General features: G+C 38.4%; 1 protein-coding gene and 2 long non-coding RNA genes across 3 annotated transcripts; 1 reads left to right on the top strand and 2 right to left on the bottom strand.

Annotated features, from left to right (window-relative positions):
* Nucleotides 1-540: 540 nt before the first annotated feature.
* On the bottom strand, nt 541-3,072 carry LOC127327032 (uncharacterized). Its single transcript, XR_007868336.2, has 5 exons — nt 2,784-3,072; nt 2,511-2,572; nt 1,717-2,064; nt 1,347-1,575; nt 541-1,041 (listed from the first exon to the last, which is right to left on the bottom strand). It is a non-coding gene; the product is annotated as an uncharacterized lncRNA (long non-coding RNA).
* A 2,536-nt stretch (nt 3,073-5,608) lies between these two features.
* Nucleotides 5,609-14,972, top strand: LOC127326983 (uncharacterized). Its single transcript, XR_007868298.2, has 5 exons — nt 5,609-5,679; nt 13,585-13,726; nt 13,820-14,120; nt 14,208-14,401; nt 14,519-14,972. It is a non-coding gene; the product is annotated as an uncharacterized lncRNA (long non-coding RNA).
* A 5,901-nt stretch (nt 14,973-20,873) lies between these two features.
* On the bottom strand, nt 20,874-22,091 carry LOC127327130 (protein FAR1-RELATED SEQUENCE 5-like). The gene has a single exon (XM_051353913.1). It carries the CDS (start codon nt 22,089-22,091, stop codon nt 20,874-20,876), a length of 1,218 nt encoding a protein of 405 aa, XP_051209873.1.
* Nucleotides 22,092-23,591: the final 1,500 nt, after the last annotated feature.

The raw sequence follows: 23,591 nt of genomic DNA, 5'->3' as shown, positions 1-23,591 counted from the left end.
GCCTTCTCGCTGGAACATGAACTTTTCATGCTGGCAGAGATCCTCTGAGAGATCTGCCATGCCTGAGGGGCTCATCCATGTCCAAGAAGAAATCGAGCAGCTTGGATTTCATTACCAATTTGCAGAAATCTTCTCAAATTCATACAGAATGAATAGTTAGAACATAGGAATTGAGATATATTATCAAGATAATTGACTGCAATTTCCATTGAGTAAAGTACAAAAACAGGTTGCACTTAATTCTCTATGAAACAAAAAATCTAAAGGTAACCAGACAATAACTACTTTGTCCAAGGTGCTACGGCGTGCAAAATGTTGGCATGAACACAAAAAAAACACAGAACCAACCTTTATACAAGGTATGGACAAAGGGTGGGCTACTGCTATGCAACGGATAGGTTAATACAGTATTATTTTAATTCAGAGCTCAATAAAACAAATGACAATGCAATCAAAAGCGTTCTCGGTAGTAACAAATCTAGGAGAGAGAGAGAAACCATACTATTCATATGTCCTTGAAGTATTAAAATCATGCAGTATTATGAAAAGAAAATTCAAGAATCTGAGTGCTGACCTAGGACTAAAAAAACCTCTATCGCTGCTCAACCCGTCCACACCACTCTGAAACATACACTCTCAGCAGCAAAAACAAAAGGGAACCAACCAAACTGAGTACAGCCAATAAGCCCAAATGAACACCCGATGACTGAGATATTCAAAGCCATAGGAAAAAAAATCTGAGCCTCGACCTGCCAAGAAACATAAGAAGAAACCTCGGCGACAGTAGCAGGTTGCGGGCATTGTGTTTGACGAGGATGACGCCACGCACAAAGTCGACGAGCGTGCAGTCCTTCTGGTGGGCGATGTACGACGCCACGAGTGCGCGGATGGTGACGAGGGATATGAGGAGGCCGGACCTCTGAGCCGCCTCATCTCCTAGCGCTGGAGGCGGCATAGCGGGCTTGCGCAGGACATCTACCAGACGGCGTCCTCCATGAGATGGCTGAAGCTCGAGATCAGCGAGCGAGGGCATGTCATCACCTGATCCATTGAGTGAACAAACAAATCATACGCCTTTTTTCACCAAGTTGATTCTCACAAAAAGATCCTAATGCAACTGGATCTCTTCTATCTGAACCCAAATGCAGCAAACCAACAAATGCAGCACAAGAATAATCGCCGGTGTGAACCGAATTAGCATCACCTCCAACAATAAAAAAAAAGCCAATAAACGGAAGAGATGGCTATGACTTTCTCTGTACCCATGCGTGGCTGAGCAGATCCACCATCATGGCCATGCGAAAAATTAATTAAAGTAGGAGGAAGAACGAGAATAAAGAACTCACATGGGGAAGTAATATTGACGAGTGACGAGATGCTGATGTGCTCTGGCGAGCGGCGCCATGGCCGGCGCGCTCGTCACTGCTCCTCCACCACCGCCCCAGCGCTGCCCCTCGCTGCTCCTCCACCTCCGGCTGGCCCGTCTCTGGCCGCGCCCCTTCGCCTCTGGTCGTCGCCGGAGCGGATCCGCCCCGCGCCGGCCCATCTTCGGCCGCGCCCGGCGCCTCCCCAAATCTGCACCCCCCATTTAGCATTTGTGTCAGGCGGCAAACAACAATCTAGGGTGTAACATCAAGTACAAGATACGTCAAACAAGCATAACCAAATCAGAGATTGCACAAAAACTCAAGAGGAGACATGAAGGATTTGGTATACCTGCAGCTAAGTTGGAGAAGGCGAGGCCGCAGGCATGGACACCTCATCTAGCTCGACGTAAGAGGAATTAACCACCCAAAATAGATGGTAATGAAGGGAGACAGAAATACCACACATCGAGCAACTCAGAACCACGAGTCCAGCAAAGGTTGCCTGAATCAAGGCACACCCGGTCTGATACTATTACAGTATTTCCACTGATAATGAGTATATATGAGAATATGAAGTGCATTCCGTAATGAGACAGCGCCAGGCGAGCTAAATAGCTGTTGTATTGGGAGGGAGGTGTGTGCCATTCGCACAACTACATGAATGGCCATCCATATCAAATAAGGAAACCTGTAAACCCTGCGGATCAGTGAAACGACAATAAGAACATAGTTGAAAAATACCTTAAAACAGAATTATAGACACCAAGTTCAAAGAACTCTGAAGAACCACCAAAATCTTCTGAAATGTACATCCTCTATCAAAGTACAAATGACTCGAATAGTCTAACCAGTGGCCTCCATGGTGTTGTCGCTACCAAGACGTTTAAAATGTGTACAATCGAACAAAACTGCTTGTATAAAAAAAATTCCATGGTACATTAGCATGCGATCCACCAAACTAAACTGAAAACCTTGCAATGGCTATGGAGGCTTTGGTTTATCATGTTATTTGGTTCTGGGTAACAGGCTACTATTTCATGCCAAAACAGATCCAGCGATCAAAATGAGATAAATCATCAGTGGAAAAGAAATTTATTACTACTAAGATCGCACTGGTAAAGATCATACGAAGATGCCACTTACTAATAAAGAACATGACCTGCTCCAGGCGTCCATTTGGGGCGTTGCTGCTGTCATCATCTAACCTACAGACATACATACATCAGATCCATATATTTAACTTGAATTCAGATGTATACAAATCTAGCAGTAGCCCACAGCAGCAGCAACAACACACACATCCCTGCATCTTGCCAGCAGCACACACACATCTAGCAGTTGCCCACAGCAGCAACAACACAAGCACAGTACCCTCATACAATCGACGAGAGACAGAGAAAGGAAGAAGGAGCTCACCTGCGTAACAGAGACGAGACCACACCGAGGAGGAGGGGCATAGGCGACGTGCGTGTCACTGCCGCTGGTGGATGAGATGCACGCGCGTGGCAAGCTGGAGGGGAAAACCCCATGCTGCCGCTCGGCCGCATCCAGTCACCCGCGTCGCTTCCAATCGCGGAAGCCGGCGCCACTTCGAACCGGTTCTTCACTCGAGGCGGCCGCCCAGCGCCGGCCCATCTCCGGCCTCGCCCGTCGCCTCCGGTCGTCACCGCCGCGGATCTGCCCCGCGCCGGCCCGTCTCCGACCGCGCCCGGCGCCGGGCCGTCTCCGGCTGTGCCCGGCTCCTCCGGTCGCCGCCGCCGTGGATTCGCCCCGCACCAGCCTGTCTCTGGCCACGCCCGCCTCACCTCCACCCGCCGCCACCGATGCCACCACCGGAATGGGCCGCCCAAGCCGTGGTGAATGCTCCAGGCACCTCTATCGCTCGGGATGGCTTGCGGAGGAAGCAGATTGGGCAGGAGGAAGGAGGCGGGGGATTGGTGAGGAGGGAGGCAGCGGGTCGGTGGAGAATTTCACCGATCTAGGTTTTCACCATCTCCTGGCCCCACGCGCACAAAAAGGAAGGCGACGCGAGGGAGATTGCGTCGCTGCCTCTGGCCGGCTGCCCCGCACGCCCTCGGGTCCAGCATACAGGGACTCAGAACGAGCAGCAACAGGTGAAAAACATATTGCTGCATCGAACGGCTGTGGTGAAAAGTGGGATGCAGATTTTACTGTTGCTGGGCAAACGGACGAACCAGATGTTTTTGCCCCTTTTGAGTGCCTTGGTTGGCCGGGTAGTCTAGGGACATTTATAGGAGAAATAGAAGTCAAGCATGCAGTAACGGAAACTCCCAAATCTAGAGCTGTTTGGCATTCCAATCCAGTTCCAACAATGCACTTCTCGGACCGAGAAAGGGGAACTGCTTGGCGCTGCATATTAGCATTTTTCATCTGACTTTTGATTATTATTATAATTATTTTGATTTATTATTTTTTCAGTTGCATTTTCCAATAGTGACTGATAATCACTGGACAGTAACTTCCATCAATTTGCTGTTCAAGAAAATTAATTTTCTTGACTCACTTCAAGATACTGACAAGGAGAAGAAGGCTATAATGGCTAGCAACATTGTAAATTTCTTCATCCTATGTTTCTCTTTTCCACTAATTATTATTCGTACTGTTTCTATTTCAAGTTTTTCATATATCATGTACATTGTCACAGGTTACAAATTTTCGTAAGGCATGTACTGAGACTAAGTGCTTTAGTTTCACACTGGACAATTATGTACCAGAAATACCGCATAACTTACCTCAGCAAACTACAACGTATGTTTACTTTATCTTTGAACTAACCAAACTACCAGAAGTCCACAAGTTCTTTGTTTATCAGTACTGGTTCATCACTACTGTATTTTTTCAGGTTTGATTGCGGTGTTTTCTCAATCCTTTACATGGAACATTGGGAGGGACAGGATTTCAAGGTGTTTGAGCCTGTAAGTTACTTAGTTTGAGAGGAACTATCTTTTCACAGATTACATCTTTTTGTTTTCTTACTCATGTCCCATGCATGTTTTTTTTTTCTGTAGTCATTGATCAGCAATGTTCGGAAAGTTGTCGCACACGCACTTGTATCATCGGAGATGAATGATATGACTACAGAGTTGGAGAGTTTCAAGAAGCAAAGACTGTCGTGAAGACCGTTGATAGAGCAGTAGTTGTAGCAAGATTTTCTTGGGACATGTATATATTTTTGCACATGAATATGTCATATTCATGTAATCGCATACCAGTAGTTTTTTCGCAAGCTTTTGGGATATGTATATTCCCCTGATATAGCCTACTATGGATATGCTTTTGTTACCATATGTCCCCTGATATTTTTCTTGTTAACTCCCTGATTTTTGCTTTTGTTAGCATATGTCCAGTTACATAGTGCCGAGTAATAATAGTAATACCTTCAGTATCAATCTTATTGAGGACAGAGTCTGGAGGCTGATTATGATAAAGCCGCTCCCGTTTTTTCAGCGATGATTTCAAAATTGATTGTGTAATCTGTGTTTTATGTTCATGTCCATGGCTCTTTGTTCATTTTGAGGATGATTTTTTAAATTTCTTTTCCAAATGCAAAGACATTTTTCATTTAACATTTATGCAAATATATATGAAATGTGAATGCATCGCACAGTGCCATCTTGCCTGAACGCATAATGCCATCTAAAAATATGTTTTCTCACACATAATGCCTTCTGACCGCATGTAGTTTTCCTGACCGCACGGAGCTTTTCGGATCGATTCCCTACATCTAACATTATCCTTGTTGCAAGATAGTGTCCCACTGTTCGGCAATAGGTCTAGTTGAGCCATGGTTCAAGCAATGCACAGTAGGATAGGATGTCAACAATAGAGATTAGTATGTTGTACTGATTGAAAACAACCTCGTAGCCAACCATGCATAGAGCTAGGAGTTAGTCAACAAGATCATTAAAGACGACTTTAATTTTCCCAACCTCATAGTGCATTCTGACCGCATGTAGTTTTCCTGACCGCACACACATAGTACTATTCTGACCGCACACATAGCTTCTTTATTCTGACCGCATAACACATTCTAAAAATAGATTAGAATTTGTCTTGTAATTTTTGCTAACCACACAAATTCTTCCAGTTTATTTCTCACCGCACAACACATTCCAATTTTTGCTAACCACACAAATGCTTTCTATTATTTCTCACCGCATAACACATTCTAAAAATAGACAATTTTCACTATAAATATGTCTACTCGTCACTGTTCATTCACCACTCACCACTCGTCACTTCATCATATCTTCTTTTGCTGGTGCTCCTTTGCGCTCCTTGTGCTTCTTTTGTAAGTTTTTTTATTGATGTTTTTTGTAAGCACTCGTTCTTTTCAATGTTAATTCAGCACATCATATGTACTGATGTTTTTATTAGAGTATCAGCGCATCATTGCAAGCAATGTTAATTCAGGGCATCATCACTCAATTAGTTGTACTAGCCAGGGTAAGGCGCGGTGGCACGCCGCGCAGATCTGGTGGCTCCAACGTGAAACTAACAAATAGTATTATTATAGATTAGTGAGATGTTGGTTTACCTTAGAATCGATAAACTATCATGCCCACAACCATAAACATGACAATGACAGGCTCATCCACAGAGTTGATCCCAAAGGAATGAAAACCGACTATCCCATGGACAAAGGAGATAATTCCTTTGGTAGTGACAACGGCAAATGGGTATTTAAAATTTATCCTTCATAATTCATTACTTCTATAAAAGTAAGCATTCCATAATTATATCCTCACCCAAGGGTGCTCTACATAAGGGGAAACAAGAAAATTTTATCCTCCTTAATTCATTACTTCTATCAAAATTAGGGAGAACATGATTATATCCTCGCCTAAGGGTGCTCTACATAAGGGGAAATAAGAAAGATATATGTTGTACATACATTGATATATAAAATAATTGCCAATTGGTGCTCTACATAAGGGGAAATATATGTTGTACTTCTTTTTCACCGTTATCTCTGCTACTCAAACCCTAAGAATAGAAAAACGGATACATGTCATTGACAAAGAACTACGTACAGACAAATAAAATTGATACAGCATGGAGCAGGAACATCCATAATTGACAATTGGTGTTACTTTCTGGACTTGCACATAGAGCATTACTGCATCACCTCCTTAGGCATCATTTGGCCTTCCCTGACTTGAGATGTTCAGAGAGAAATATAGAGCATCAATTGGAACACATGAAGAAAAGTGTAAATCTAATAATTTTTAACTACTCGAACTGATATTGGTCGAGCCCAACATTAGTGAAACAAATGATAAAGTTTGTGTATTCGTCTATCAGTTTAACCTGCAAACAATACTCTAAATAATTGAGCCATCTAACACAGCAATGAGAAGCCTCCCCAATTCTTAGAATCGGTGTTAGGTTTTTCTGATAATCATATCATCATGTAGTTATCTTTTTCTAAATAACTGCTCTCTTGCACACAACTTGGTTCCATAGTGGTGTGATGCAACATAAAGACGAAAAATTCTTCATTTGGTCACTTAGATATGGTACAGAAATGCCGAAGAGAACTATGCCAAGATGTAGACATCCAGATCATCATAAGGAATCTGACAAAATTGAGTGCATACGGTTATTATGCCAAGACGTACTACACATCCAGATCATCATAAGGCCTAAACCAAAATTGAGTGGATACAGTTATTATGGCCTCACAGTCAGCTGTACTCTCAAGTGAGGGGACTATTCTATAGCAGATTAAGACCCAAGGATTCATAGGCAATATACTTGGAATAATTAGGAAGAAACAACTGGCAAGTGATAGAAAGGCGAATAAGAAGTTCATGGTAGCACAAAAAACAGACGAAAGTTCAATTTTCAGACATGATTTTTTTAAATCCACAACTACTTAAACACTCTAAATTCTAGGTTATGTGTTACATCAGAGATACTATGTAGAAAATAACGTCAAGGAGCCACTTCCAAAATGAAGATTGATTCTCGGATAAAATCACCAAATATGAAGCTCCTGTTTTAATACCAATTTTCATCTAATTGTGCTCCAAGAGGAGTGCCAACCTGCATGATAATGAACTGACCGTACGATTTCCAAAAGGCACATAAACAACTTATAATGGAAATTTCAAGGTTCATTCAAACTCTACAAAATATCCTATAAGCTCATTGGCATTTTGAATAGAAAAACGCCAAATAAGACTCGAAATATCCTATCATCAACTGCATATGCCTAACGACAGGTTGGAGTCTCCTTTTCAGAGCCACAACATCTACATTAATGATTAGAGGAAAAAGTGAATAAATAAAATAATACACAATGTCAATAATTTAAGACAAAGCAGGCCAGTCAAAACAGATCACGAATAAAGTGAATAGTTCATTTATTTTAGTATCATGTGAACTGAATCAGTCACAAACTCCTATAGGTCAAGAGTATGAATTGACAAAGATTTGTAGCAATGCACTTTAAGCGAGTGAAACACATAACAAAAAAAATGGGTCATAGCATTTATCAACCCTAAAACAACTTTTCCCTCTGCAATGCACTATGTCTTGGACAGACAAATTCTTGCAACTTGAAAGCATGAAAATTATGTGAATGCCAGTATCAAGCCCTTCGCTTCTCCAACTCCAAGTTTTGAACATATAACGGAGCACCCTTCCTTTTAATCTACATCAACCGCTGGGTACTTTCTTGTAATATATATACACGTTCATTACAACCAAGATTCAAGTATGGATGAACATCCAATTCCCCTTTATGCGACATTTTCTCAACCTGTTCATGTTGTAGAAAAAGGTCAAGTTCATCAAATACCTCATTCTTCAAACTATGCATGAAAATTTAATCCCACAATACCCAGTGAAAATTGACTTGTTAACTCATAGTATCAAGAGGCGATAAACGATAAAGAATGTTTATGCTCCAGAAAATTACTTAACTATGAACTACAGTAGCACACTTTAAGAACATCTGGTCAAATATGGTTATTTTAATTAGAAATATAACTACTTAAGTATTCCTTTTGATTCTTTGATGAACTGAAATAATTAATTGTCCATGTTATACATGCGGAGTATTTCATCATAGAGATGAGGATGCCGAACGGACAGCCATCCTATTTGATCAGCAGTACAAATCCAGCAGGATACCCAACCTTTTTTTGATTGGTGGACCAGAAGAAAGACCAAACAAAGAAGAAGAACATAAATAATGTTAGAAGATGTGCATATACATGTTGTGTTGCATCTGCTATATTTGTTCTCCTTGATCCGAATATAGCCCAACTAAGAAAAAACATTCTAGGCTGCAAGAAGAACTAACAAATCAAATAGTTGACATGCAATCGATCATGCACTACTTACTACTCACATTCTCTGGTGGTGACTGGTGACAGTCACAAATCTTACACACACTGATTTTGCCATCTAGATTCAGATCACAGCACAAAGTGGGGTACTCAAACAACACAATCAATAATAGTACTCTCATTTTCAGATAAATGTACCGATACCACTCCCTCTATTTTGTGACATACTGTTACTCCCTATGATGTACAAGTACGGGACATTGATTTAACCTAGACCAATCCAGTCGGGTTTGTATGTGTGCCCTTAATTACCAAGAAACCTCAAGCTCAAAATCAAATGATTGAAAGCGTATTCACTCTAGTTTGTATGTGCCCTTACCCCGAGAAATCTCAAGCTCAGAATTAAATATCAAAGTAGAAAACTCATTGGAAATTACACAGTGAGAAGCTACATTATTAGAAATGCATTGAACATTATAATATATATCTGGCGACCATGCACAGTCGAATGCTTCATAAAACATATCCCCACAAAACTAAAATAGTACTCACACGGTCATATATAGAACAATAGATAATTACAAACGTTAAGTTGAGACATCCAATAAATAATTAAGGTGAATAAGTAGAAGGTTAACTTGTCACGTAAGAAGTACAAAATAATAAAACATCAGGTGATAAAATCATCCACAGATTGACATTCATGCCATTATAGCAGTGTCTTTCAAATATAGTACTGAATTATCAGATATTTGAGAAAATACACCCAGGTGTACGATCAAACTCGCCAGGAAATCGCTGGTCACATCATGGCTCTATCGACCAATAACCTATCTCCTCATTGTGTAACTAATTTCCGAGCTAGCAAATTACAGAGTGTCAGTGGGAAACAGCTTGGGGAAAAGCCATATTAGTCAACCAAAACACATAACAGATATAGGAATAAGAACATGGAGGCCCCACAGGAACCAATCATTGGCAGTTCTAGATTTTACCTTGAACCTACAGGCCCAACAACACCTCACACGAAATATATTCTCTAGAGCAAAGCAAATTCATTTAAACAGCTATAACCAGTGCAGAACACATAAATATAATTCTGGTGGGAAATGATAACATGTCGATTACTTTCCATGATACATCAAAGAGAATCCATTCAGGCACGTATATCATATTAGAACTGTATATGGAAAATGGTTCTAACTAATCAGAGTAGGCTAAAAACATATAAATAAATAGATTCTGAAGTTTATGACTGGATACTAAAAGCATGATGCTATCGCTGACACTGATGAACTTATAGAGCAGATACATAAATTTTATTGGCAGATTTATGGGCAAGTTGTCGAACTTATTCACCGAAAGTATGCTCATCCTTTGTACGACATAGTAGTTAACTAATCTGGCCTACAACATGACACACACATTGTATGCTTGTTACATATGCTTCTTTTGTCATCCAGATTCCAGCTGACACCACCAAGAAGTAGAGAACTCAAACAGTGCATATCACCACGGTACTGTGATTTTCAGTAATGCACTGATACAAATCCCTCCACGTTGTCCTTTGTTGTTACTCCTGGTGTTGTTCAAGTGCAGGACACTGACTTGCAAATTAAATGCATCAAGATGAAAGAAACCACAATGCATCAACGGAAGTATCTAGGCTGAAAGCTGAAAACACTCTTATTTATCATTCTGGTCACATATACCATAAGAGTATCCATAAATAAGAACCTATTTTATTCAAGATTTAAACAGTGATGATGCATGTGATACAGTAGATCTGAAAGTGCAGTAGTTCTGCTCCATAAATGCATTACATAAGGCAATCAATATGATATAAATTCCAAAATATCTAGTTAACTGTTGACTTAAAAAAGAGTGTGTCCGATGGATCAATATCGACCTTAGGATAGTTTTTACAGCACTCTTGGTTTTATCATTCCCAGATTACTCATTACTATATATTAATTCTTTAGGCTATTTCTTATTTGGCGCCTTCATCATAAATAATTTAAATAGCATGAAACAGTACATGACATCTCTTTCTACCTAAGCATAAATTGAACTAAGGCATTCATATCTACTATCAAAGTACTCTGAAAATGTATGAGGGAGCGCAACTTACATGCCATGAATAGATAACTCTGTAAAAATCTGAACTCATATAAACCCCCTTAGGAGAAAAATGCTGATCTTATACATTATAATAAGATGTATAAACTGAAGCAACTCTTACTATACGTGCAACGTTATACACTATAAGAATCAGTTGTGATAAACAAAAATGCATATATCATTTTCTAGGAAAACACTCTGTTGACTAAATCTGCTACTGCTACTTAATTAGTGAAGAAATACGTATAATGCACTGTATTCTATTTCATGGCCTTTAACATTGTATTGGGAGAAAATGTTGTGGGATTTTCCATACTGCTATTTTTTCTGTTTTCAGTCATAAGTTTCCACAGTCTAGTCAAAACAAATAACAGTACCATATGTGCTCTCCAACACATTACCTCAAACACATCGTGAGCAGCTTGCATGTAGATGGACGCGGGGAGAAATGAAGTATAGAAGATAGAACTGGGCAGTGAAAAGATGCATTTTGCAAACTCCATTGTTGCCCTCGAAGGATGAATGCAGTCCAGGGTGTTTCTCGTCCTCGTTGAAGCCAGTGCCGCAACCAAATCAATTGTTAAAAGAAATAATATCATAAATCAACCAATGTCTTGGGGCTTAGTCTGTGATACACATGCATGCAACATGCAAATACGATGACACAGCGAGATGAGCATATGTGCCCTGGCCGGAAGATAAAATTTTGCGAGCTTGAACACATTGTATGAAGAGACAATGCCTTCTTTTTTACCTAGCCATATGCTTGACAGTGAGATGCACAAAATATCAATCAGCGGCAATCCATGGTTGATAGTCTGGTCGTTGTTCAATTCTTCGGGACAGATGGAGCCAAACTAATACTACATCTGACTCTGACGACACTAAGAGCTTGCAGCTTCTTTGTTGTTTGCATGAGATTGATGATGTGATAAACTATTTTTTTAGCAGATATGCAATAAACTCAAGAAGGCCTAACCAATATATTCATCAAAGATAAATGATATGTATTTTAGTTGCTGCCAAATAACCAAAAGTAAATAAGCATATTGCTCCAAAGATTTGCAAATAAGCATACCTGTTGGTACATCTGTAAGGGAGAGGAAAAGTATTCTCAATTCACTTCATTTTTTCTCTAATAACTTGTAGACCACTTTGTAGAAAGTAATCACAAGTACATCGTGGACATCTCAGGATTCCAGCTTACATGGTCCTCTAGATAATCATCACCTAGAAATGTATCTAGAGGATATGAGACGTAATAAAAAGAACAGAAGGAATGCACAAATGTGAGCTCTTTGTTCCATCGTAGTAGAGGGCCAGGGAAAGAGAATAGATGGGAAACTCACGCACGCGACGGAGGTGGATCTTGCAGTAGGTATGACTCATGTGAGCCTGAATCCGCCGGCCCGTCTTTCCTTCGGGCGAAGATGGTACGATGCAACTACAGCCTGAATTTTTTGGTGGTGAGAACTGAGAAGCAGGATCGAATGACCCGTGCTCCTCCTGGGGCAACGGGAGAGTGCCGCTGGAGGAAAGGGACTCCGGCAGGGCAGAAAGCCGCTGCAGCACCCTGAACCAAATTGGCCTCACGGGACTACACGCGTGGACGTGGGAAGCTGCATCCCGTAGAGGGACCGTCGGACGAAGGGCGGCGTAGCACCGCCATGACCCACCAGCGCAAGTGCCAAGTGACCCATGTTGCGCCTGCGCCGGTACCCCGGCAAGCCTTGGCTTGGCAGCACGCGGCGCCGCCATCTAATTCTTCTTTGCCGGAGCGGGAGAGCTCCCACATCGTTTTTTTTTTCAGATCAACATCTTGGGAGAGAGGGAGGCATAGGGGAGAGGTTGGATGACGCGGGAAGGGGATGGGGCGTCATCGCCTTCGCCGTGGAGGCACCTGCGGCGACCACGGGTAAAGCAACACAGCTAGCGGCGGCCGACATCTCCGGCACGGGCGCGGCGGCCGTGCATCTCCGGCGCGGGCTAGGCCCCTGTTCGGGTGGTGGCAAGCAGCTCCAACACGGCGGAGCCGCTGTGGAAGCTCATCAGCATGGGGGATTGGTAGAAAGATGATGGGTAGGAAGAGACATTAGGAGAAGAGGAGGAGATGAGTATCAGGTAGGGCCGTATGGCAAAACGAAAATCTGGTCAAAGCGGTGGTATGGAAACCAAGAAAATCAACTGGCCCACCTGACATCGCAGCTACACCCACAGTATTGATGCACCTAGAAAACACATCAGCAAATGAACATACGCATGTCACCGCATTACAAAGCACCGGAAGTACACACAGAAAAAATGAAGACGAATCAAACCCATCAACACAACACGTGTCACTGCTGGCTTAATCCTCACTTAGGCTCAAAATTCTTATAAAAAAGATGTTGGTTACCCTTTAATATAGTAGTTATGTGTGAAGTATACTGTACATTTTTTGTGTGTGAACTAGGTTTGTGGGGCATCTTTTTTTTGTGTTGACACACTGCATTTCTAAAAAAGCACACATCATGCATAGTGCCTTATTATTTTTTCCCACCACATACTTCATTCTAAAAATAGATCACTGCATGGAATTCTTTTTTTTTCTGATCGCATAATGTCTTCTAATATTAGATCATTTTTCCACTTAGCAAATATATTTTCTTGTCACTTCATCATATGTTTTTTGCTGCTCATTTGCGCAAATTCAGTGTTTGCCCCTTATGCTACTTGTAATAAGAACTATTTATACTATCTTTTTCCTTTTTTTAATATGTTTTCCTTTTTTTGTGTAGCATTGTTTTTGAAAATTTTACTGTTGAAGGTATGGCTGCATGCTCGGAATGCTCCCAACCCAGAAACTTGTGCACCTGACCATCTAGATATTGTACAGAGTTTTCTGTCAAGATGTTGCCAGAAGATTTCGAACAATATTCTGTATGTATTTCCTGATAAAAGTTTTCATATTTTTTTTTCATAAAAAGTTTTTTTTTGTATTTATCTTATTTGTTCTTAAAAAAATCTATGCAGATTCTCCCTTGTTACTATACAAGGATTAAATTTTTATGCCCATCAAAAATCATGAAAGCTGTAGGTAGACCAGCTCCCCACTTGGAGGCAGATGATGATGATTTCACAACACATCATCTATTATTGGATGATTGCGATACATACTTTTCAATAGAAGGACCATAATATTTGTCCTTGTTAGAAGCATTTCGTATCTCTGCTGGAGATACAATCAAATTTTCATATGATGAAGATGAAGACATCTTTAATGTTTCTGTTCATGTTGGAATAGATCAACCAAAATATTGGTTTGGATTCCCTGGTAATTTTATTTGAATCTTTATATTATTAATTTTTTAATTTTTTCTTTTTTTCACTACTAATTATAGGACATTTTTTCCTTTGATAGAATGCAATAACCTACCCGCTGATTGCGAAGAAGCGTTCTATAGTACTTATTTCATGGAAGCAACGGATGTTTCCCAAGCAGAAATGAACAGACTAGTCACTCGTTATAGGGAGTATATGAGGAGTCTGGATTATGATAACAATGAACCTAATTTCATTATTCACAGGCTTGTGAGTAGTGAATACGCCTGTTGGGTTAGTTTGTTTTCTTTTTTTTTACAATTGTTGTTATTATTCTTATTTTTAAAAAAAATTCTAGGTTTTTTTGTCATCACTAGTTTTGAGAAAGATTTTTTGTTTTTGATTTTGTAGGTAGTTCCAATCGAAGCTATCAAAAGTAATGTTGTTCTACCAAGAAAGGGTGATTCTATTTATGCATACAATCAATATTCTGTCCAAGGAACTTACAAAATAAGAGATGATGGGACTATCATTTTCCTTGAACACTGGGCTGATTTACGGGTGGACAATAGTATATTCCCAGGAGACTTATTCATTGCCAGGGTGGTGGCAAATAGAAGTTATATAGGACTGGATATTCATATTATTTAGGAAGACAAGGATTTTTTTATTCATAATAGTAGTTTTCCTCTAAATTTTTTGTAATAATTTTTTATCTTTTTTTAGTGTTGTATTTCAAGAAGATTGGTATTTTTATTTTCTCCAACTTGTAATAATTGTTATTTTTATTGGTACAACTGTAATCCAAGCTGTGTTTACCATGTTTCTTTTCCATGCAATCACAAAGGTTTATTCCAATATGGTACCGTCTTTTGTTTCCTCCCAATCATATGGTTTGTTCCTTAGGGTTTGTTCCAACATGTTATTGTTTTTGTTCCTACATATCATGTGGTTTTGTTCCTTCATATCCCTTGTAATGAGGTTTGTTCCTTCACAGCCCTTTTGTTTGTTCCATTCATATTATAATGTTTGTTCCAATTATTTCCCAAAAGTTGTTCCAACATGTTGGTGTTTGTGTAACCTATATGTTATCATCTTGTTCCATGTGATCCCATTTTTCTGTTCCTCCTATTCATGATTTTTTGTTCCTTCATAACACTACTATGTTGTTGCCTTCAAACTATTATGTTGTCTTTTGTTCCTTTCAGCCATGTCATTTGTTCCTTTTAGAACATTTTTTTTGTTCCAATGTGTTTGGATTTATGTTCCATGCAGTCACATAGGGTTGTTCCAATATGGTTTTGTATTTGTTCCAATATGTGTTTTTGTTCCTTAGGTTTTTGTTCCAACATGTTTTTGTTTTTGTTCCTACCTATCATGTGGTTTTTGTTCCTTCATTTCCCTGGTCATGAGATTTGTTCCTTCACAACCCTACTATTTGTTCCCCTTCAATTTGTTTATGTTGTTCCTAGTATTCCCAAAAGTTTGTTGGAACATGTTGCTGTCGTTTGTTCCTCTCAGCCATGTGGTTTGTTCCTTTTAGAACACTAAATTTGTTCCAATGTGCTACTATTCATGTTCCAAGCAGTCACATAGGTTGTTCCAATATGGTATTGTATTTGTTGCCTCCTAATCATGTGTTTTTGTTCCTTAGTTTTTTGTTCCAACATGTTTTTGTTTTTCTTCCCACCTATCATGTGGTTTTGTTCCTTCATATCCCTGGTCATGAGATTTGTTCCTTCACAAACTTTAGTTTGTTCCATTTATATTATCATGTTGTTGTCTTTTTGTTCCTTTCAGCCATGTCACTTGTTCTTTTTAGAACACTATTTTTTGTTCCAATGTGTTTCTATTTATGTTCCATGCAGTCACATAGGTTGTTCCAATATGGTATTTGTCTTTGTTTCTTGTTCCAACATGTTGGTGTTTGTGTAACCTATATGTTATCATCTTGTTCCATGTGATCCCATTTTTCTGTTCCTCCTATTCATGATTTTTTGTTCCTTCATAACACTACTATGTTGTTGCCTTCAAACTGTTATGTTGTCTTTTGTTCCTTTCAGCCATGTCATTTGTTCCTTTTAGAACATTTTTTTTGTTCCAATGTGTTTCTATTTATGTTCCATGCAGTCACATAGGGTTGTTCCAATATGGTTTGTATTTGTTCCAATATGTGTTTTTGTTCCTTAGGTTTTGTTCCAACATGTTTTTGTTTTTGTTCCTACCTATCATGTGGTTTTTGTTCCTTCATTTCCCTGTTCATGAGATTTGTTCCTTCACAACCCTACTATTGTTACCCTTCAATTTGTTTTTATGTTGTTCCTACTAATCCCAAAAGTTTGTTGCAACATGTTGCTGTCGTTTGTTCCTCTCAGCCATGTGGTTTGTTCCTTTTAGAACACTAGGTTTGTTCCAATGTGTCACTATTTATGTTCCAAGCAGTCACAAAGGTTGTTCCAATATGGTATTGTATTTGTTGCCTCCCAATCATGTGTTTTTGTTCCTTAGTTTTTTGTTACAACATGTTTTTGTTTTTGTTCCTACCTATCATGTGGTTTTGTTCCTTCATATCCCTGGTCATGAAATTTGTTCCTTCATAACCTTTTGTTTGTTCCATTTATATTATCATGTTGTTGTCTTTTTGTTCCTTCCAGCCATGTCACTTGTTCCTTTTAGAACAATATTTTTGTTCCAATGTGTTTCTATTTATGTTCCATGCAGTCACATAGGTTGTTCCAATATGGTATTGTCTTTGTTTCTTGTTCCATTATGTGTTTGTTCCTTTAGGTTTTTGTTCCAACATGTTTTTGTTTTTTGTTCCTACCTATCATGTGGTTTTCTTCATTCATATCCCTAGTCATGTGGTTTGTTCCTTCACAAATTTTTCCTTTCAAGCTGTTATGTTGTTCCAAGTAATCCCAAAAGTTTGTTCCAACATGTTGCTATCGTTTGTTCCTATCAGCATGTTGTTTGTTCCTTTTAGAACACTTATTTTGTTGCAATGTGTTACTATTTTTGTTCCATGCAGTCACATGGTAATGTTTTTTTGTTTCCTACCAAACATGTGTTTTTGTTCCTTAGGTTTTTGTTCCAACATGTTTTTGTTTTTGTTCCTACCTATCATGTGGTTTTTGTTCCTTCATTTCCCTGATCATGAGATTTGTTCCTTCACAACCCTACTATTATTCCCCTTCAATTTATTTTTATGTTGTTCCTACTAATCCCAAAAGTTTGTTGCAACATGTTGATGTCGTTTGTTCCTCTCTGCCATGTGGTTTGTTCCTTTTAGAACACTAGGTTTGTTCCAATGTGTCACTATTTATGTTCCAAGCAGTCACAAAGGTTGTTCCAATATGGTATTGTATTTGTTGCCTCCCAATCATGTGTTTTTGTTCATTAGTTTTTTGTTCCAACATGTTTTTGTTTTTGTTCCTATCTATCATGTGGTTTTGTTCCTTCATATCCCTGGTCATGAGATTTGTTCCTTCATAACCTTTTGTTTGTTCCATTTATATTATCATGTTGTTGTCTTTTTGTTCCTTTCAGCCATGTCACTTGTTCTTTTTAGAACACTATTTTTGTTCCAATGTGTTTCTATTTATGTTCCATGCAGTCACATAGGTTGTTCCAATATGGTATTGTCTTTGTTTCTTGTTCCATTATGTGTTTGTTCCTTTAGGTTTTTGTTCCAACACGTTTTTGTTTTTTTGTTCCTACCTATCATGTAGTTTTCTTCATTCATATCCCTAGTCATGTGGTTTGTTCCTTCACAAATTTTTCCTTTCAAGCTGTTATGTTTTTCCAAGTAATCCCAAAAGTTTGTTCCAACATGTTGCTATCGTTTGTTCCTATCAGCATGTTGTTTGTTCCTTTTAGAACACTTATTTTGTTGCAATGTGTTACTATTTTTGTTCCATGCAGTCACATGGTAATGTTTTTTTGTTTCCTACCAAACATGTGTTTTTGTTCCTTAGGTTTTTGTTCCAACATGTTTTTGTTTTTGTTCCTACCTATCATGTGGTTTTTGTTCCTTCATTTGCCTGGTCATGAGATTTGTTCCTTCACAACCCTACTATTTGTTCCCCTTCAATTTGTTTATGTTGTTCCTAGTATTCCCAAAAGTTTGTTGGAACATGTTGCTGTCGTTTGTTCCTCTCAGCCATGTGGTTTGTTCCTTTTAGAACACTAAATTTGTTCCAATGTGCTACTATTCATGTTCCAAGCAGTCACATAGGTTGTTCCAATATGGTATTGTATTTGTTGCCTCCCAATCATGTGTTTTTGTTCCTTAGTTTTTTGTTCCAACATGTTTTTGTTTTTGTTCCTACCTATCATGTGGTTTTGTTCCTTCATATGTCTGGTCATGAGATTTGTTCCTTCACAACCTTTTGTTTGTTCCATTCATATTATCATGTTTGTTCCAAATCATTCCAAAAGTTGTTCTTCATGTTGGTTTTTTTTTGTCACTTGCATGTTTTCATGTTTGTTCCATGTGATCCCACTTTCTGTTCCTCCTAGTCATGAGATTTTGTTCCTTCACAACCCTACCCTTTGTTCCCTTCAAATTGTTATGTTGTTCCTACTAATCGCAAAGTTTTGTTCCAACATGTTGTTGTCTTTTGTTCCTTTCAGCCATGTGGTTTGTTCCTTTAGAACACTAGTTTTGTTCCATTTTATTGCTATGATTATTATATTGCAAGAAATAAAAAAGAGATACCAATGTTTCAGAATTTACACTATATTCATTCAATATTTTCATTTTTTAGATGACAAATTGATGCAATTTCTTTAGCACCGTATGCTACGTTTTCCATATTCTTTGCATTTATTTTGATTTTCTTCTTTACAATTATTAAAATTCTAATATTTTTTTTATTACTTCAATGAAATCTAACTCTTTATGTATCATAATATAAATTTTCCTTATTGTTTCATCGTAAACAATCTCCTTTTCTTACAAATTTTAGCAGGGTTAAGATTTTTTTTTTATGAAAACTATATCAAGGGAAGTCCTTTTTTTGCATTATGTTCGATGAATAAATTAATCGTTATTTTATCTCTCATAATATGCTTTTTTACAACTAATTGTGAATCTATTATTTTATTGATGATCTGACATTCCACATATATAGTACTATGGACATAAATAGAGTTCATAATAATAGCCTAGATATACATATGAATCCCATATATAATAGTCTGGACATACATAGGAATCACAATCACAAACTAATGTATGCCATAATATGCTTTTATAACCTCACAGAATGATTACATATAGCCAAAATAATCAATCAAGGAAGATCAATTTTATCATCCGCTTTTTTTTTGCTTTCTTCATATTTGTTTTCTTTTCTGATTGCCTTTTCAGTCTGTCACCTTTTGTCTACTGATTTGTTGCTTCTTATTGGCAGATCTTTCAATGGTCCCTGATGAGGCGAAGGTCCTTGTGCAGGTTGTGTTTTATGCTTCAATGTGTAACTCTTGAAGTTTTTGAATCTCCTCCAAGAACTCTTTGCTGCTATCGGCATCTTTGCATACCTCATTGATACCTGTGAGCTTTCACTCCCTGCCCCTTCATCAATCATTCTTTTCTTGTGTTTTGAGTAATTCAATTTTCTCCATATTCTTCGGTCCATCGCTTATTGAAGGAAAATTTGCATTTATTTTGATTTTCTTCTTTACAATTATTCAAATTCTAATATTTTTTTATTACTTCAATGAAATCTAACTCTTTATGTATCATAATATAAATTTTCCTTGTTGTTTCATCGTAAACAATCTCCTTTTCTTACAAATTTTAGCAGGGTTAAGAATTTTTTTTATGAAAACTATATCAAGGGAAGTACTTTTTTTGCATTATGTTCGATGAATAAATTAATCGTTGTGTTTATCTCTCATAATATGCTTTTTTACAACTAATTTTCAATCTATCATTTTATTGATGATGTGACATTTCACATATATAGTACTCTGGACATAAATAGAGTTCATAATAATAGTCTGGACATACATATGAATCCTATATATAATAGTCTGGACATACATAGGAATCACAATCACAAACTAATGTATACCAACACACATAATATGCTTTGTTGCACCTCATAGTTTAATGTTTTATAACCTCACAGAATGATTACATATAGCCAAAATAATCAATCAAGGAAGATCACTTTTATCATCCGCTTTTTTTTTGCTTTCTTCTTGTTTGTGTTCTTTTCTGATTGCCTTTTCAGTCTGTCACCTTTGTCTACTGATTTGTTGCTTCTTATTGGCGGATCTTTCAGTGGTTCCTGATGAGGCGGAGGTCCTTGTGCAGGTTGTGTTTTATGCTTCAATGTGTATTTCTCTTGAAGTTTTTGAATCTCCTCCAAGAACTCTTTGCTGCTGTCGGCATCTTTGCATACTTCTGCGCACAAGTCTGACACCTTGTTCATTACAATTGCATACCTCATTGACACCTGTGAGCTTTCACTCCCTGCCCCTTCATCAATCATTCTTTTCTTGTGTTTGAGTAATTCAGTTTCTCTATATTCCTTGGTCCATCGCTTATTGATGTAATGATCTGGGATTTGATTTATGTCAAACTGTGTGAAGAGTCGTAAAACATGACAGCACAGTATGCCATCTCGTTCAAACTTCCCGCAGATGCAATCAAACAACTCATTTGTTCTGTCAACTTCTACACGGAAAGACTGCTGATAGAATTCTTGCCCTTTGTAGCTGAAATTCTTCTTCAGGTTATAAATTTTGTTTTCTTCTATTACTTCAACCCCGAGGCAGTTGAGTTGTGCATTTCTTCTTGGAACTTGAAGAAAATTCCCCTAGTGTAGATCTTTCCAGCATGTTTTTCGACAAGGTTGTGGCCCCAATATATTGGCTCGAGACCAATCGATACAAATCTGTCATCATTTTCCGCTTCAATGATTGTTTCTTGAAACAACTCGTACTGGACAAGGAATGTTTCTACTGTGTCCTTGCGCTTCACGTAATCCTTGAAGATGGAATTCATCCCTTCGCTGCGATCTGTTGTACGGATGAAGGGGCAGAAAACTTTTCGGAAGTACACAGGTACCCACTGTGATCTGCATTTCCACATTAAGGGCAAATGTTTGCTACTAGATGCATCGTACTTATCAATCATGGCATTCCACTTGCTTTCAAATTCTTCTATTGTAAGGGAGTCCATGATTATCTTCCTCATCTCATCTTCCATCCCTTCCCTAGCAGCCATGAAACCTCCCATTTTGTCCGAACAATTGTTCATGATATGCCATAAACAAAATCTATGCCAGACTGAAAACAGAACATCATCTATCGCAGATTTAATTGCCTTGTCCTGATCAGTCATGATAATCGATGGTTTGTTTCCGTCCATGACGTCCAAAAATGTTTCCAGAGCCCATTTGAAGGTTGCTGCTGTTTGATCCTTTAGCAAAGCCCATGCGAAAACAATTGTTCGCCCTTGGCCGTTGATGCCAATGAATGGGGCAAATGGCATGTTATATTTGTTTGTGGAGAAGGTGGTATCAAATGAAAGGAAATCGCCATACAGAGAATAATCCATTTTGGAGCGAGCATCAGTCCACAGAATGCTTTGGACTGTGTTGTCTTCATCAGTATCCATCTTCATCACAATTCCTTGGTTTTTTGCCTGTAGCTTCTCAACAAACTTGAGTGAATTTGCAATATCAGTGTTCTTATCTCTCTTCTCCTTCCTTTTGAGGTTCTGTATTTTCTTCTTGTTGAAGGAAAGAACTTTCCTGCTTCCTTTCAAGCGACGGAATATGCTCATTATCCTTCGCGGAGGAACCCTGCAGTCTTGAAGTATCATGGACAAGTTCTTATCTTCCTCTGACATGTTTTGGTGGTTTGAAAAGAACTTAGTCAAAGATGGTGTGTTCAGACAGTCATGGTTGTGTTCAAGATTGACTGATATGAATCTCCACTGTCCATTCTTCAATTGTACTGTAACATTCATGGGGCACTGTGTTCTTTGAACTACTGACCTTTTCCTTTTCCGCTGTGTAAGATTTGGAGCATGAGTTTTCCTTGCTAAGCAGCACTGGAAAGTGATCTTCTTGTTCTTGTAGTTCCGACCTTTGACCACACCATATCCATGCAAGTACCCATAAATATTGAGAACCCGCTAGGATGCTTCCAATGTATCAAAGAGCATTCCAATTTCTGGTGGCCTCTCTTCAGTAAGTTCTTCTCCAGTGGGAATGAATGTGTTTGTAGAGTCTTCAAATTCTGATATGTCTTCGTCGCTTTCACCATCTGGTAGTATTTTGGCCAATTGGTTACAAGCATCATCACCATCACTTTCGTCCTGTGTGAAAAATAAGTAGTTAATGCTGGAATTTGTTTGAGGGGGAGTGAACTTTCATGCTGCAAGAAGATTTCCTATCTATTTTTTTCAAGTTACCTCTTCGATGCTCTTATCTTCTTCGTCACGAGATAGGAATTTCAGTACTGCCTCTGGTGCTTTCATTATGGTTGTGTCATTGATAGCAAATTTTCCAGTCTGCGACATTTACTAGTCATATCAGTAACTCTTTTATTTTTTCCTTGTAATAATGTTATTCTAATACTTTTGTAAGCAAGTTAATACCTCTGCATTTTGCTCCTTCTCTGGATCTTTTGTCACTAAAGGAAGAACTTCATGCAGAAATTCATCTCCTTCAAGAACAATACTCTGCACAACAAATTAGCATCTGTTTCAATATTTTTTTTTCATAAAATGCATTATATCTGTGTTTTTTGTAACCAATGAATGAACTAATTCATCCATCATACCTGGTCAATATTTGGCTCCAACAATCTTCCATCTTTGAAAGGCACAATCTAATTGCATGCATCCTTAAGAACATGTGGAGACTGCAATTCTAAGGCAACCTACAACAGGTAAAACATGTATTAATAAGTTTTTTTGTACATGTTTCTCGTGGAACTACAATTCCAGAAAAATAGAACTCCGTTAATTGTACCTTCTTCCTTTTTTCCATCTCGGCATGGACAACAAACTGATCAAACTGATCTAGAAGGTCATCATTTTTGGATTGAAATTTGTCCTGCGTCTCTTTCTCTACATACTGCATGTTGTGTTAAATTTGTCAGATAAACCAATTCTGAAGCCCAATTCATCGATTTGTCACCTTTTTTCTGTCCCACCTCATTACCTTGTTATCCTTGGAAGAAAGTATGTTATCTCTTAGTTGTATTCCTTCATTTACAACCTGGATATGAAGAAAATAAGTAGCTGTATCTCTTTTTTTAAAACTATTTCTACATGCATGGTTTCTTCATCTTTTTACCTTCTTCAAGTTTGAGAGAATGATTTGTTTCTCATGTGCGCCACTAGAGGATTTTCTTGGTTTAGTTTGAGGTTTCTTCGGTACCTGATCCAGATTTTTGCAATTTGCATATCAGAGGTAATACCTTTACAGAATATCTTCACATAATAACAAACAATAACAAT

The sequence above is a fragment of the Lolium perenne genome, chromosome 3 (genome assembly GCF_019359855.2).
Source record: "Lolium perenne isolate Kyuss_39 chromosome 3, Kyuss_2.0, whole genome shotgun sequence".
Taxonomy (NCBI): domain Eukaryota; kingdom Viridiplantae; phylum Streptophyta; class Magnoliopsida; order Poales; family Poaceae; genus Lolium; species Lolium perenne.
Note: the sequence above shows the minus strand (reverse complement) of the source record. Positions and strands in the feature narration are given on the sequence as shown.